General features: G+C 52.1%; 1 protein-coding gene across 1 annotated transcript in view; it reads left to right on the forward strand.

Moving 5' to 3' along the window:
• The window catches only part of CSMD1 (CUB and Sushi multiple domains 1), a 1,691,213-nt gene extending 1,675,140 nt beyond the window's left edge, over window positions 1-16,073 (forward strand). The window contains exons 69-75 of the mRNA XM_064477604.1: window positions 1,165-1,344; window positions 2,551-2,595; window positions 5,362-5,523; window positions 7,635-7,747; window positions 8,520-8,607; window positions 13,257-13,389; window positions 15,823-16,073. Coding sequence (XP_064333674.1) covers window positions 1,165-1,344; window positions 2,551-2,595; window positions 5,362-5,523; window positions 7,635-7,747; window positions 8,520-8,607; window positions 13,257-13,389; window positions 15,823-15,982 — 881 coding nt within the window. The 3' untranslated portion in view covers window positions 15,983-16,073. The remainder of the gene's footprint in view (window positions 1-1,164; window positions 1,345-2,550; window positions 2,596-5,361; window positions 5,524-7,634; window positions 7,748-8,519; window positions 8,608-13,256; window positions 13,390-15,822) is intronic.
• Window positions 16,074-16,550: the final 477 nt, after the last annotated feature.

Here is a 16,550-nt window from a genome sequence, read left to right on the forward strand (position 1 = left end):
TCATTCAGCTACCCAGGGTCAAGTTTTATTCGGGGACTTAATCAGGAGAATTAGGAGACATGTTGTATGAGTGATTAGTAAGTCAGATTTTTTCCTTTACCAATTTAGTGCGATACTGTGTCTGACCCAGGAGAGCTGTACACTAGTGCACACAGCATACAGCGTGCGCAGGTGGAGTACGGGTGACACTGCGGTACACACGGAGACAGTGCTATATCATGAAAAACATTTCAACAGTGTGCAAAGTGTAATTTTTTGTATATTTACGTATCAGTATTATCAGGTGTATAGTTATTTCAAACCTATCATCTCTACCCAAATCATGTATGTAGATATCACATAGATATTATTCATACATGCATATGTGTGTGTGTCTATATATGTACACGTGTGTATGTGTCTGTGTGTGTGGAGCTTGCTAATATCAGGTCCTCGTTACCTGGAAAGTTTGCTGAAATGCAAAATATTATGATACTTACAATGATTGCATTCACAATTTTAATAATGTAAATTTGTTTCATAATAATCTGCCAGGCGTTTTATTTGGGACCATATATGTGAAATTTATAAAGTGTCTTTGTATTTGAGAGCTAAGCATTACAACCTTATTTACTCCTAAACAGTATTTTTAAAGGAAATAGGAATCCATATTTCAATTTAATGTTCTAAACACACATTGAATTTTGACCAAAATTAATTATTCACTTAACTGAACAGTAAACGTTCTAGTTGCCATTAGACAAAAATCAAAGCACATTTTTAAATACGCGTCAGTCTGTATGTGTTTATAGGACTGGTCTTTAAGGAAACAACCTATTGTTTATCTTCACAGCGTGTCAGAGTGATCTGCTTATTTTAAGGCTCTGAGCTCTATGCTAAATTTCTACGCGTAGTTACACACACATACATGAAGCGAAGGAGAGAGAGAGGGATGGACAGACAGACAGAGGGGGAGAGCTGGCGGACACCAAGCCTTCTTTATGTTGAAAGCTGCAGAGACCAGGCCATTGGTGATATTTAAAGCCCTTGTATTTACAGTTTTAAATAATAAATTAACTTTATTGCCATTTCCAAATGTTTGCTCTTATTTCTTTAGACACATATGTTAACGCTACAGTGAACAAAGTTTCCATGTTTCCTAATGGACTAAAAATACCATTTCAGCTCATGCCTGCCGACAGCCAGAAACGCCGGCCCACGCGGACGTGAGAGCCATCGACCTCCCCACCTTCGGCTACACCTTGGTGTACACCTGCCATCCCGGCTTCTTCCTTGCGGGTGGGTCTGAGCACAGGACGTGTAAAGCAGACATGAAATGGACCGGGAAGTCGCCTGTCTGTAAAAGTAAGTCACCAGTGAGAAGGGAAGCGGGTCCCTGCAGAGCAAGGAAGCCCACTGGGCTCGTGTGCAGCTTTAAGAGCACAAGTAACAGCACGTGGAAGCAATGCCCTTCACTCCGACCGAGTCCGTGCGGAACGTGTGAGCTGAGTGTGCACGTGTGCAGCCTGCGTCTGATACAGTGACACGTAGGCTAAGTGCAGATGTCATTATTGGCAAGTCACATTTTAAGCCAAAGAGAAATGCATTGTGCATTTTAAACTTCTTTAAAAATAATATGCAGTATATTGTATTTTTTCCAAATGGGCAAATAGCACCAAATATTGGTGAATATATAAAATAAATTTCGTCATTTTTAAGACCACAAGCTATTTGGTGGTGGAATAGATGGTCATGTGTTCTTGATATTGGCTCCACTTTGTAAAATTACGAAGGAAATGGCACAGTAATGATTCACAAGTTGGTGTGTTTACAAATGAGAGCAGTAATGGGTCAGGCTTGACGACAGCTAACCTTTCAGGCCCCCCAGACCTGGCTGAGAAATGCAGCCACTGCTCAGCAGCACAAACAAAGCTCTGGAGTGCGATAAAACCCGCGACTGCAGCTGTAGTTTCCTGGAGTCTGTTGATGGTTCTCACGTTAAGAATGAAGGCACTTCTGTTTCCCTTGTCCCCTCTCTCTCAGAAATAGACGAATACACTTTAAGAAAGTGATCATTTGTAGTTTGATACAAAACTATAAAACCTAAGAGATCCCGAGTTAAGCTGAAGTAAACAGACCGAACTGCACATTCTGCAGGGGCGCCGCTTGGTTACTCAGTGCTAGCTGGGTTCTCTGATGGGGCGGGGACTCAGAAAACCGAGAGGGTAACGAGGGCTCGGCAGGTCTGCGTGTCAGCTGGGGCAGCGCCTCCCAGAGAGGAGACAGAAAGTGGGTGAACACCCTCGTTTACAAGGCTCTCTGTTGTAACACAGCAGATGGAAGTGCACACGTTAGCTCCAAACGGGTTCCCGCTGTTAGACTCAGTTTTACCACAAACGCAAGGGACGTTCTGCTGTGGATACATGGGTTACAGATGGATATGGTTAAGATACCCTATTTTGTACATTCAAGAAATCTGGAGGAAGGAACAATGCTTCGATTTGACATTTTTTCAAACTTATTCAAAAATAAATGTTTTTTGAAAATGATAATTTGTCTTTTTACTTGTAGGTAAAGGAGTGAGAGAAGTTAATGAAACAGTTACTAAAACTCCAGGTTTGTATACCAGAACAGTTATAGATTTCAATCAAAGTGACTTGTTCTCTGCTATACTCTGTGCAGTGAAGCAAAGTGAACATGCGAAGCTCTGACCCCTTTAGTCCGCGAACAAGCCCATTCCAATGACCTAGACGCCAGCTGGCGGATTCCGATTCCCCTCATAGCGGTGCTTCACTCCGAGGGAGACTTTGGTGGTTATCACACTGTTTTTCTGGGCACGTTGTTGGCAGACGTGGACACCAGGCACTGAGCGAGGCTGTGGTATAACGGAGAGCCTTATAAAGAGGGTCTGACTCCCTCCAGTCGGGGAGTTCAGTGTTGGGACAGCGTGAGCTGGGGCAGAGGGGTTCAGATGCGAGGCCCCATTTCCCCAAGCGTCTCCCTAGTCCAGGCACCCTCTGCCTCCTGGAGCGTTGTTGTCGTGTCTGTTGTGTGTGGTGCCTTGCTCAGTGCCGGGTGCGAGAGATGGGCAGGCGCAGCCCTGTCTCCTGGCGAGTGTTCGTGCCTCCAGATCTCCTGGCATACCGTGCCTGTGAGATGCATTCAAGGAGTGTTTAAACAGCACAGTGTGTCCCCAAATTATAATCTAAGTCAAACTTCAAAAACAAACTTTAAAAGAAATAAAAAAACATTTATAAATATGTAAGGTCCCTTCCTGGTGTTTTCCTCATCCAGGTTTTAGCACTGGTTTCCTAGACAGGAAGCTCCATAAAGATGCCGGTGTAGAAAGAGGACATGAGCCACCATCATTAGGTCACAGCGCTGGTGACACGTTCAGTTCTTAGACGAGGCGAAATGTCCCAGCGCAGTTAAAGGAATTCCTCCAGTGTGCACCGTGAAGTATAAGAACTACTTTTAAAAATAAAAGTCTCTCTGGACTATTCTACGTAAATGTAATTTACAAATCCGCCACAGAAGTCAGTCCTCCACCCGGGCAACGCCGTCTCAGCGGAAGGAAGCGCGGTGACGGTGGCGGTGCTGGTGCTCGTGCTGGTGTGTTTGTTCTGCTCCTGTCAGCTTAGTTTTCATTTCAGATACAGAAGTGTCTGCACACTCTTTTTGGGGCTGCATGCACAGCCATCCATACACCTCCCCTCATCCTCTCTGAAGGGAAGTGCTAATTAAATGTGGGTCTTTGTGAAGGGGGCACAGGCTAGCACACCTCCACTTCTGGTTGTTACCCTTTACTGCAAACTATAGCAACAGGCCAGAGGACAAGGACCCCAAAAAATCATCTTCCACGTTCCTGGTGGTCACAGCTGAACACACCAGCCCCTTCGCAGACACTGACGTAGCCACCTCCCTGCCCCGCCAGGCACAAACCCCTTCGTGGTACAGCCACCAGCGTAACCGGAGTGCGGGAACAAGTGCATCCATAGCCCCAGCTGAGCGTGTGCATTCTGACTGGGGACGACCGCCTTGATGCGATTTTAGGGGCTGTTTGTTTTCGGAAAGGAGGACGAGGCATTTCAGGCTTACGGATTAAAAGTGGTCCCTGAGATGCTCTGACAATGGGTGGAGGGGTTCCGTGTCAGCTGTCAACGGGCAAATGTGTTACTGGCCTGTCTTGGTATCTCCCTTTCAAACTTAATGTTTAGAAGTATTACTATTCGGAAGTGGGGTCCCCTGAAAGCCGCAGAAGCGACGGCCCTCTGTTCTTTAATCTCCCAGCGCTGGGGATAAACTTAGCCTGTCTGGGAAGACAGGGAAACGTCCAACCAGACTGAGAAGAGAAGCATAAACAAGTCTTTACTGTTTGTTGCTGTGAGTGGATTCGCTGAAAATACATTCAGGGAGACATATTATGTTTGCATTTCTACCCAGGATGTCAAACACGTTCTGACCGATCCTCCTTAGAGCGGGTCTCCTCTGCGTAAGCAGTTCACACACGTCACGAGGTGAAGAGCACGAGGAACTTGGTGGAATCGCTGATGCAGACCATGTGCACCGATTACCCCGCAAAAGTTTCTATCAATATTGTAAAAAAAAAAAAAAAAAGGATTTTCTATGTATTTATTAGCAGAAATGTGAAAAACGGGCTTAATTTTTTTTGTACCCAGTGAAAATGAGAGCGTGTCTCAGTCATCTTTGCAAGAGTTCCTGTCTGGGATAAAGGGCAGTGTTGTCAGAAGCCTTTCTGCCCTTTACTTCCGATTTAAAAGATGCCAGTTGGCAGCATTTAATCTAACTTTCAGCGCTACTGGGCTGTGTCTCACAGGACGAGACTAGAGGGGCGTGGCTGAGGGGGGACGGGCTCAGCTCACGAGAGGGGGACCCTGAGGAGCAGCCCCTCCGTCTTCCTGCGCTGGGTCTGCGCGGGCCGCGGGCAGAAGGCTCCTGACAGGCAGCCAGTGTGGGCGCTTCTGCGCGTCCGGAGTCCTTCAAGGAGCGGGTGGGCTCAGACACTAAGTGAAGCATCAGCGGCGATTTCCCAGGTCACTTTAACACGTTTCTTACGAAGCAAGGTAAACCCTACGGCTAGGAGCGCTGACGCACCGCGCCCTGGCCCGGGCAGGTCGGCTAGAACACGCAGGCGCGGGCCTCTGCAGTGTCTCTCCAGCCGAGTAACAGCCGCGTCTGCGCCTCGCGGTGGCCCCGCCCGGCCCGGCCGCCTCCACACCCGCTCTGCGGGGCCGGGGCGCCAGTGTGTTCGTCGCTCCCCCTTCCGCCGTCTCACTGAGCAGCACCGACCTCCTGTGCTTTGCAGTGTCTGACGCCGTTTTTCTGCCTGTGCTGACGCGTGCCTGTCTTCTCCCCCGACAGTTCCCTCAGACGTGTTTTTCGTCCATTCCGTGTGGAAGGGATATTATGAGTATTTGGGGAAGAGGCAGCCTGCCACCCTGACTGTCGACTGGTTCAATGCAACGAGCAGCAAGGTGAACGCGACCTTCGCTGACGCCTCCCAGGGGGCGCTGAAGCTGACAGGTAGGCCCGGGGAGCTTTGCTGGAGGCAGGGCGTGGGCAGCGCCGCCCGGTCTGATCCGGGAGGGGCGCTGCCGCGTGCTCAGTGCGTGTCAGCGTGGCCCTGGCTCCGCGTCCGCCGCGCCTCACGGGCGTCTCAGTGACCACAGCGGGCCGGTTCTGCTCCCTCATTTTAAAACCAACACAGAAAAGTAGATTTTCCTCAAGATCACGCGCAGAACTTACTACGTCAAAGACGTGAGGTTTCTGCCCAGATGTGCATGTCTCCAAGATGCCTTCTTTGACAGTCCCCCTCTCTCTTTAAACTCATTTGCTCTTGGGGAGTTTTCTGGGGTTTTTCTTTGGGGGGGGTAGCATATCTCAGTTAAAACAACAACAGCTCTGATTTACATGCCAGACAATCTTTTAAGTGCTTTGTGTGTATGGTCCTTTTCATTCTTATACCAATCTTGTGACGCAAATGTTATTAAACACGTTTTTACTGATTAACAAAGACGCGCCCAGGGGAATTGGGGGGCCTTCCTCGAGGGCAGCAGAGGGGATTTGAGCTCAGCAGCTGGAGTCCTGAGCCCAGAGCCAGCCAGCCAGACGACTCGCCTCCCTGACAGGCCCAGCGCCTCTGTGTGTTTTTAGGTGACCGCGCTTCCTGCGACCACGTGTCCTCACAGACTGACTCCTGAGTTATCCTCGAGCCCCGGCCCTGGTTCTGAACGCCAAGGGCCCCCCGATGGCACCCACATTCTCTCTAATTACCAGACAGACACACAGAAACATCTAAAAACGCTGCACAGAGTCTGGATTTGGGAAAGGCAACGCCATTCCTACTCGCAGACGGCCAGCAGGTGCGCGCTGCCGACTCACGCCCCGGGGCTCCGGGGCGGCGCGCGGGGCTCAGGCCCGCTGCGCACGTCCAGTCACGCGTCAGCATGAACTGAGACTCCGTCAGACACTCAGGTTTCTTGGTCTCACCCAGCTCCACTGGAGAATGTTTCTCCTCGTGGAGTTTGGAGGTTTTTTCCTCCCAAAGAAAAGGCTTCGCTGCGGTTTGGGCGCGGCGGACCCCGTGGGCCGGCGCCGCGCAGCCTCTGGTTCAGGGGCGGGAGGCGCGGGCTGTGGGCTCGGGGGCGGCGCTCGCGGACGCCCGCCGGGCCCCGCGTTCTGTGGGCTGTGGCCAACCCCCCCTGAGGGGCGTTGGACCAGGATCTCGTCTCCCCTCACGACAGCCTGAAGAAGTGGGGGGTCCGACGGGCCGCGGCCCGGCTCTGGCGGTGGCCTGGCCTCCGCGCCGGAGGCGGCCTTCTCGGCTGCCGGTCCCTCCTGCGAGGGGCCCCTCCCACCCCGTGCGACCGGAGCGGAGACGCGGCTGAGGCGTCAGACTTGCCCCCTGACGTGAGCTGCAGGAGGCGGCGGCGTCCCTGTCGCCGACAGCGCCTCCCCCGGGCCGCCCCCTCTGCGCGGGGCCCGGGGCGTCACCGCCCGCGCAGCGTCAGCGCGCGCGCCTGCCGGTTCCCGCACCCTCCGGGCGGCCGGGCTGGCCCCCCTCGCCGTCCCGGGCGCGGCTCGTCTGCACGGGGAGCAGCTGGTCGGGACGCAGCTACGGCCCGTTTCCAGCGCGCTGACTTCGAGGCGCGGAAGCTCTGCGACGCTTTCGTGCCCGCTCTCCGCGCGGCTTTCCGCACGGCCGCCTCCGGGCGGACGCCGGCGCCTTGGGCTCCCGGAGCGCCCGCCGCCGAGAGCCGCCGTGAGGCGGCGCCCTTGTGGCTCGTCGGCCGCGTGCGCAGCGGCCGGTGCCTCTTCATCCGCGGGGTGGGGTCTCTTTCTCCTACGTTCTTCTGTCCCCAGCAGTGAGTCAGATGTGAATGAAACGCTAGGTTTGAAACAGGAATACGCCTGAACGCATGCTGGGGGACACATGCTGGGTTTAGCGAAGCAGACAGGGGCCTTAGCAAGCGATTGTGAGGGACAGGAAGCACTGAGGCCAAAGTTCGCAAGTACAAACGTGCCCCTGCTGTTCATGGTGTGATCACCTCCGACGCGTCCCAGGACACCCGGGCGCGGCGCCTGCAGCGCTGACGGGGGCGCCGCCGGGTGAGTAACCGGCCCCTCTTTCCCAGGCGTTTACAAGAAGGAGGAGGCCCACTTGCTGCTGAAAGCGTTTCACATCAAAGGCCCGGTGGACATTTTTGTCAGCAACTTTGAAAACGACAACTGGGGACTCGACGGCTACGTAAGTACTCGGTGTGGGGCCGCGCCAAGCCGGGATTCCCCGTCACCGTGCCCGCGCAGGCAGGGCGCCCGTGGGGAGCCCCCCGAGGCCCCGGCCCGCCTGCCCCGTGAGCGCCCAGCAGCTGCTCCCCCCAGCGGCGCGGCCGCCCCCCTCATTTCACCAGGGAAGGGGTCTCGTCGTCTCTGAAAGGAGAAGGAACCGGGCCAGGAGCCGTGGGCTGTGCCTGCAGAGACAGAGGGATCTTAGATCCAGACCACGTTCCACGGAAGGGTGGTGGCCTAACCTCCCCACGGCCACTGGCAGCCACCCTCAAAGTTCTAAAAAACAGACTCCCAGATAGAGATTTAAGGTGCCCCCCTCTCAGTCTCCTTGGCAAGTTAACCGGGGCCTTGTGCGCTGATGTGTGACCTAACTTGAGGATGAACAGCCTCCCGCGACGTGCAGGAGACAGTAGTTTGACCTAAAGTGAGTCTTACACAGTGCGGGCGCTGTGGGGGGTGTGTTTCATTTGTGTGTCCCCCTTTACAAAGGACAGGCACCCTACCAGTAGGCTGTAAAATCTACTACTGGTTTGAGATCAGAAGGAGAGAATGAGAATTTATAGAGTTAATGTCTATATTTTTCCACTTTTAACTCTAAATGGGTCACTCAAAGGAATGACAAAATTAGCCTGAGTACCCGAATTTGGAGGAATAATAATTACGTTATGATAAGGGAGAGATGGAGTTTCATCCTTGCAACGCACTGTCTTCTTCCTTTCCGTGCGTGTCAGGTATCGTCGGGCCTTGAAAGAGGAGGATTCACTTTTCAAGGTGACATTCACGGAAGAGACTTCGGCAAGTTCAAGCTGGAGAGGCAAGGTAATCTGCTCTGGTGTTGCTGAATAAAGCAGGTATCAGGTTGGCCTTCAGGTGATTAAGCTGAGAAGTAATGACATGACTGAAAGAAACAGAAACAAAAATAATGGGAAAGACTCATGTGTTTTACAACTGGATAAAAAAAAAAAAAACCTGCTTTTAAAAAGCAAAACAGACAATCTCACCTGGAATAAGAGCAGTAAATACGCCAGACATGGAACTCACACCCTTGCTGTGCAAAGACGTATTTTTAAACAGGGAGAAAAGGCAAAGACGAAACTCAGTTAAACAATAAACAAACTCCATGACCCTAAGAGTGGTTAAAAAAGGCCAACCAACCATGAAAAGACCTTCAGCTTCAGAAGTACGTGCTGTGACGTCAAGGACAAGTCGCGTTCAGCTGTGGGGACGGCAGAGTTCCCTCCACGTGACGTTGGGTGCGCAGTAGACGTCAGCGCCTGGCTGCTCGTTTTCGGTGGCTGTCTGAATAGACATACACAGTGTGGCAATTGCTTTCATCCACAATTCTATCTCTAAAATTTTTACTCAGACAAGTGTGACCACTGTGTTTTGCCTATTCAGGTACGTCTAAAGCAGGACTATTTCTAATAGCTGAAGTTAGAAGTAAACTGTATCTTACACATCCCTCAAAAAGGAACTGCTTCCGTGAATAACTGCCTGCAGTGTGTTACTCTCAGCAGAGGACAGCCGCAGTCTATTTCATTAAAGGAACAGAGACCACACATTGACGTGGAAAGGTGCTCACGACTTTTATGTGAGAAAAAAGTCTGCTGTGGACAGACAGATGGACAGATACATCTTCCTTCTTTCTGTCTGTCTCAGGTGCTTGGTTTTTAGCTTAGTAACTAGACAAGAAAGCGCATGAGAAAATTCACGGGACATGACCCTCCCCTCATCTGCTTGCTGGCTGGATAGTCTGAGAGGAGCTGCAATGTTCTCAAGCCTGTTTCTTCCCTGGGAATCTCGGGGGAGAAGTCTGCTCCTGGTTGTTATAAAGATTTAGACACAATACGAGCCTCTGCGGCTAAAGCTCTTTGCACAGGCGAGTCCTCGCCTCGTGGCTGCTGACACAGGCGGGAGGTGCGTCTGTGGTGAGGAGACCAGCTCCACGCGTCCCCAGGACGGTGTCGGCCACTCTGTCCTTCAGTGACGGGCTGCCACCGACATACCGGCTCTAGGAGAGGACGCGCTGTGTAGGCTTTGATGCCAGAGGAGGCTTCCAGAGGAACACGAGTGTAATGTTGGTGTGACTGTCACCAATGAACTCGTTTCAAAGACTTGCTCCAGCTCCTCAGGGGTTCCCGAGGAAATATATACCAACCTGTTTGTTATCATACTGAAAAAACAAAAACAAACAAAAACCTGACCAAAACGGGTAAGTAATCATAAAAAACTCTAAATCCACTTTTCCAAATAGAGTGCTTTTAAATAGAGGAGCTTTTAAATTATAATGGCAGCAGTGGCTGAGCTGGCGCTTTAAGCGGGGCTGTGTTACTCTGAGGAAATGAGAGAATGAGAGGCACTGGGCCGACACCCGCGGTGGGTCGTGTCCACTGGCTCTGAGGTTGCCCCCCCCCCCCGCTCCCCGGGGCACACACTCCAGCAGTTTTGTCTGAGGACACCCCAGTGAGCGTGCAAGAAGCTATGCAGGGGTCTGAGGTGCCCCCGCAAGCCCGGCCGGACACCACTTTGCTGTTGCAGACTCGTTTGCGTTGCCCCACTTCTTTATAATCCAACACAATGACAACTTGCTGGAACAAGTAATCTTCCTTCTTGTGTGATGATGAGCTTAGTGTCAGGAAAAACAATTTGCCTCACAAAGTAGCCTGAGTCACAGGCAAGTCTCCCATTCAACTAATGAGAAAAGCCTGTGTTTAAGTAATGCTTCAACAACCGCCATTCATCTGAGTGCTACGGCGACGTTTTGTTTTTAATGGATAAAGATAAGCAACCTCTTAATTGTCTCCAGCCAGTACATAAACTGGAAAAAAGTGATTATCATTCAATGGATACTAAACCAAGTCGGTTTGAAAGGCAACCCTAATGCAAAAACTTGTGTAAGAAACTGAGCAATAAACTTTTTCCCACCACAGCTGAAGCCCGTCTCCCCTACACACAATCAGAACGGGAGAAAAATCTGCAAATCACGCATCTAACAAGGGTCCTGTACCCAGAAAATAGAGACTCTCACGGCTCAATAACACGCGGGCAAATAAGCGAAGACACTGGCAAGTGATCTGCACAGACACCCCTCCAAAGGCACATGGAGACCAGTGAGCAAATGAAAAGACGCTCAGCCTCGTTCATCCTTAATTGTTAGGGAAATGCAGACCAGAGCCGCCCGACACCCAGCAGGACGGCTGTGCTCACAGACACACGCAGCAAGTGGAGGCGGGGGCGGAGAAGCGGGAACGCTCATCCCTGGTGGATGGGAGCCTACGAGGGGCCCGCTGCGGCGGCGGACGGTCTTCCAGTCAGCCCATCGAGTGGTCAGAACAGAGTCACTGCCAGAGTCGGCAGCTCCGTCACGCTAAGTGAGAGAAGCCACGCACCAGAACCACATGTTGTGTGATCGCGTTTATGTGAAACACCCCCAACAGGCAGATCCGTGCAGAGGGTGGCCGCCTTCGTCAAGCTGGTGGCTGGGGAGGGGAGGGGAGGAGGGGGCGCTGAGGGCACTGGCTTCTTCTGGGGTGACAGCACGCCCTCCGGTAGACTGTGGGGGTCACTGCAGCAGCAAACACACATTTTGCAATAGTTTAAAAGCCTTGAGTTGTACGTAGGCACTGGAAGGGCGAATTCTACAGAATGTGAACTCCTTTCAATAACGCTCTTTAGAAAAAACTGAATGGCCCGGCCTACAACACATGAAAAGATGCTCACCTCCCCTCTTAAGTAAAGAAGCGCAAGGGAGACAAGGACGCAGGGGAGGTGGTGGCGGCTCAGGAGGGGGCCGAGGGGGCACTTAGAGACCAGACGGCTGTCCTGGGGCCGTGATGGCCCTCCTCACACAGTGGTTGGAATGAAATCTGCACACCAATTGCATAAGATTTTAGCAACACTGCAGGTTACACGTTCTGTTAGGCAATGATTCCCAAATATTTCGGCTCCTGCTGATGTATTGCTGTAGAAAAAGAGGTTCACGGCAGTATTACAGGAAAGGACTAGAAGCGGCCTGAACGTCCTGTGAAAGCTGGCTGGCTGGCTGAATTCAGTTAACAGGATGCCGCACACCTAAACAAACGAGGTCCGATTCACACGTGCGGGTGGGAGTAACCCGCAGGTGTGCATGGTTGAGTTCAAAGAGCAAAATACAAAAAGGTATTAACAGTACCCCCGTATTTTAGGAGAGAAGGGAAGAGAGTCACATATACTGGTTTTATATTGTTGGATTGACACGAAAATAAAACAAAAACAAAACGCCGCTTACCATAAAGAGTGAGACCCTTTATTTCCAACTGTCTTTATGTCCACCTTTGCCATTTTAATTAACTATGTGCATGTATTACCCTTTAAGCCATTACAATATGAGTAACTGAAATTAACCAGGTGCCCCAGACAGCGTCACGGCTTCAGAGTCCTGTCGGCAGTACAATCCACAAAGGCCTCCTTGTTTGCTGCCCTGTGTTGTGACTTGAGGTCTCCTGTGGCACGTCAGTTTTCCTGGAGCTTATTAATTGGAGGTCTGATATCTGCGATGGCCAAAGTACACGGTCTCGTTTGCAGGTAACAGAAAATAGCTTTGGTCAACTCAAGCAGATTTGCTGGACTGAGGCAGAGAGACACACAAAAACCTGGAGCGTGAGCTGTGGTGACTTAGTGGAAACCAGCGGGTGTTGGACTCTACAAACACAGCACCGTTTCTTCATTTCCCAAATGCGCACCGAGCGCCTGCTGTGTCCCAGGTTCCCCTGCAGGCACTGGGGGTTCCAGAGGAGAGCTGGCCGGGACGGCCCTGCCACGAAGGCGCTGACTCTAGGAAACATGGGCCCCCGGGCACTTCCGCCTCGGGCCAGCCTTGTTCCCAGCAGTTGAGACTGTCACCGCACACCTACTGATGTGGTTCTCCCAGGCGGCCGGGCGTAGCCACCATGGACTGGGCCGATCCCCGGGGAGCACTCAAGGTTGTCCCCAAGCCTCCAGCACCAGCACGGCCACGGGAACCAGGTCCAAACCATGTCAGGAGGCTCCACCTCACCCACTCCACCTTCAGTGCCCGGGGAGGGGCCTCCCGTTGGCTTGATTCTGCTCAAGTGCCTATCACCCAGAGGCTGAGTTTAGGAGAACGGGTCTCTGGCAGGTTCCCCTCGCCCAGCAGCTGATGAATTAACGCATCTGAAAATGAGACGTGAAACGTGACTCATGTGCTGACATGGAAGGACCACAAAAACCGGTGGTTAATTTACAGAGAGGCAGCGTCCACGAGGAAGTACATTGGTGTCATGCCTGTGGTGCTGGGAACGTCCCAGTCCCGCACCAACTGAAGCAAATGACAAGTCACAGTGATTCTAAGGTTTTATGTGGAAATGGAGGAATTTTTATTTTTACAATTTTATTTAAAAGGCTATCTAAATATTTTAAATATTTCATTGTACAATGTCTGCAAATTAAATGTGCCTTTTCTTTTCCAGATTCCCTAAGCTCTGATCAAGATCCTTCGAACCACCACCGCGGAGCCAGCAGCGGCTCTGTCGCGGCCGCCATCCTGGTCCCGTTCTTCGCGCTCATTTTGTCAGGGGTGGCCTTTTACCTCTACAAACACAGGTAGGGCAGGAGCGCCGCCTGTGGGCGTGCTGCGGGCATGGATCCGGTGCCGGGAACGCGCCTGCACCGCGCTCACAGGTCTGTGCTCTGTGCACGACCTGTCCTGCGTTAGGGACGCCCCTACGGCCATGTCTCACTGTGGTTTCTTTATTTACCATCCTTTTCCAGTGAGGTAACTCTGAGTAAAAAACTGTTTAAAAGGATAAATGAAGGGATTAAGACATAACGTGCTATGTGTCACGTTCAGTTACAAGATGAGATGAATGATTTTACTTTTACTTTCGAGCTCCACGACCAGCTCTCAGGGACACTGAGATGGCACCTCCCCTCCAGCGGGACTGCAGAGACCGTCCCTGAGGCCGTGCAGCCCCACAAATCGATGGTTTATAAGTTGTTGCTTTATTCCTTCCTTCAACAAATACAAACTGAGTTTTTACTACGTGCTGAGCAACGTCGCGTCATAGTCCACCTCTCGAGAAAGTGCTCCAAGTATCTATTAACTGGCACATCCCTACTAACTGGAAAATGTCAAAACTGGGGGAGAAACAATGTTAATGAGATTGATTCTTTCTTTGGGGTTACATGGATGCCAGGGAAAAAAAAAAGCAAAACCAGATTTTGGGAGGAATGCTAAATCCTCAGACATTGTGGATAAGCACTACCTGGAGAAAGCTGGCATGTGGCAAACTGCTCTAAAGTCCCGTCTGGACTAGTAGCATCTGCAAGTAATTTAAGAATCTGATTCCCTGTGATAAGATTAAGGAATGCTAATGTGTCTGTATTTATTTATTTAACAGATATTCCTACTTAATCCTGGTTTTAAAAAGCTGGTGTGAGGATGTTTGGGATTTTTCTAAATGAAATGAGCTTAAAAAATGCACTTTCTAATACTTTGTTTTGAAACATAAGATAGTAAGAATGTTACTTCAGAATTATATTGGATCAGCCTTGTGCAAGGATGTCCTCATCCCCCTGTGGTTGGTAACGTTCTTGCTGTAAAAACGTAACCCAGTGAAAGGAGTCTCAGATAATATTCACAAAGTTAAAGCCTGGCACATCTGTATTATTCTTGTTTCCACTCTGGAGAAGAAACAGCCTGTGCACACAAGTGTGGTGAGCCTTGTCCTCGAGTTCCAGCTCAGAGCTATTTAAAGGTACAGTCAGTGCAGAAACACACCCACCACCTTGTCCAATAAAACGCCTACTGGAGGTGCTTCTCTTCTGACAATACAAATCCTTCACTTAATATAAATTGAAAATCTATCTTCTTCACAAGTTTCTCTAGGAAACGTAACAGCCGTACGGAAACACATAAAGCAGGACTTTGTAACTCCCACATACTCACCCTTGCTTTTTATTGGCATCCAGCGTAACCCCAAGGAAAAGATGTGTCCATGAAAGTTATTTCCCCATCTTTTCACACTCGCCGAGCAGGCAGCCTCCCTCGGGCAGCCTCCCAGGGCTTCCTCTGCCCGGCCTGAGCTGGGTGGCCTCCCACACGTCGGCCAGTTCCTCCCAGCGATGCAGGCCTTTGTACAAGCCTCAGAGAAAGCCATTTCAGCACCTCTTATGCTTGGAAAAGACAGGCCCACACAATGATACATACTTGTGCAGAAATTAAACACTACTTCTAATTTCATCTTAACTTGAGGACAGCATAGCATTAGGGGAGTATTCAACACACACCAGAGCTGTCGTCCGAACCTTAGAAACTCCATAAACGTCCGGCACTAGGTCCTCGGTGACGGTAACGCTCAGAAACAGGTTGCAGACTACACGACGCAGTGGGAGGGAGATGTCACCTGTTTTTATACGAATCTGACTCGTACTGTGGGCTGGTGGGAACCGAACCTCAGTGTGACTCCCAGCATCGCTCCATACCGAGACTGCGGGCAGGCAGTGAGGCAGCCCAGGTCTTGTCTGTCCCCGGCCATCAGGCCCCCAGGATTTCCGACCTGTGGGGCCCTGGATTCTCCGTTTCTGGGCCGGGAGGGACGCGGGGGTTTTGCAGAAGAAAGGAACCCGTGCCTGGTCACCAGCATGTCATGGTCCTTTCCTCCGTGGTCCTCACCTGCCCTGCACGGAGCAAACCATACTGGCCCCTAACCCCCCAAGTCAGAGACGGTCCCTCAGGAGTTGTCACTATGTGTGGCCCGAAAACGCCACGCTTCCTCTGGGACCTGGCGCTGGGGCTCCCGCTTGGCCAGGAGTCTCAGCAGGAATCAGATGAGTCTGAGTGTGGAGACACTTCAGTTCTGAGACCCTCTTTATTACCCCAGCCACCAAGGCAAACCCCAGACTCTGCGAGCAGGGGAAGCGCCCCTGCCCGCCGTCCCCGCCGCCCACGGTCACTGCCGCGGCCGGGCCCGGGGACGCGGGCGGTCCCCGGTCCCGAGGTCGGGTTCCTGACAGGCTTCTCCCTCTTCCCTGCAGAACCAGGCCGAAGGTTCAGTACAACGGCTATGCGGGGCACGAGAGCAGCAACGGGCAGGCCTCCTTCGAGAACCCCATGTACGACACGAACTTGAAACCCACCGAGGCGAAGGCCGTGCGCTTCGACACGACTCTGAACACAGTGTGCACGGTGGTATAGCCCTCAGGGCCCGGGCCGCCTCACAGCCATACCTCGGACGGACAAGCAGTGACCCTCGGTGCCGCAGACCCGCCCTCCCCCCCCCAATCCCCGCGGCCGCAGCGCCGAGCGTCCCGCCGACGGGCCCGGAGCCGCCCGCGCGCCCGGGAGCCGCGGGCCTGCCTTCCGGAGGCGGCCGCTCCAGGCCAGGCCGGGCCGCGCCCGCCGGGACCCGCGCCCGGCCCCCTCCTCCTGCGGGGCTGCGACGCCTTTCCACGCAGCCTCCGGGCACGGGGCGGAGTGGCAGCGCCACGTCGTGGGCTTGGTTGCTTTCTTTCTTTTTTTAATCCCCATGAATACAAGTACTCCAGAAAAACGAAAAGCGCTCTCGAGAAGACAGCTTCCTGGTAGGCGCGCACACCTCCAGCCGCTTCACTCTGCCCTCCCGGGACCGGACCAGCTTCCAGGGACTCGCAGCTCAGCTCAGCGTCCACTCCTGCGGCCGTCGGCACGTCTCCCGGTCAGCTGTCCCACTGCAGAATTTTTGATGCACAATTTTTTGCACTAGTGTGTTACGAATGACTAAGAT

Source organism: Camelus dromedarius, chromosome 22 (assembly GCF_036321535.1).
Source record: "Camelus dromedarius isolate mCamDro1 chromosome 22, mCamDro1.pat, whole genome shotgun sequence".
In the NCBI taxonomy this organism is placed as follows: Eukaryota; Metazoa; Chordata; class Mammalia; order Artiodactyla; family Camelidae; genus Camelus; species Camelus dromedarius.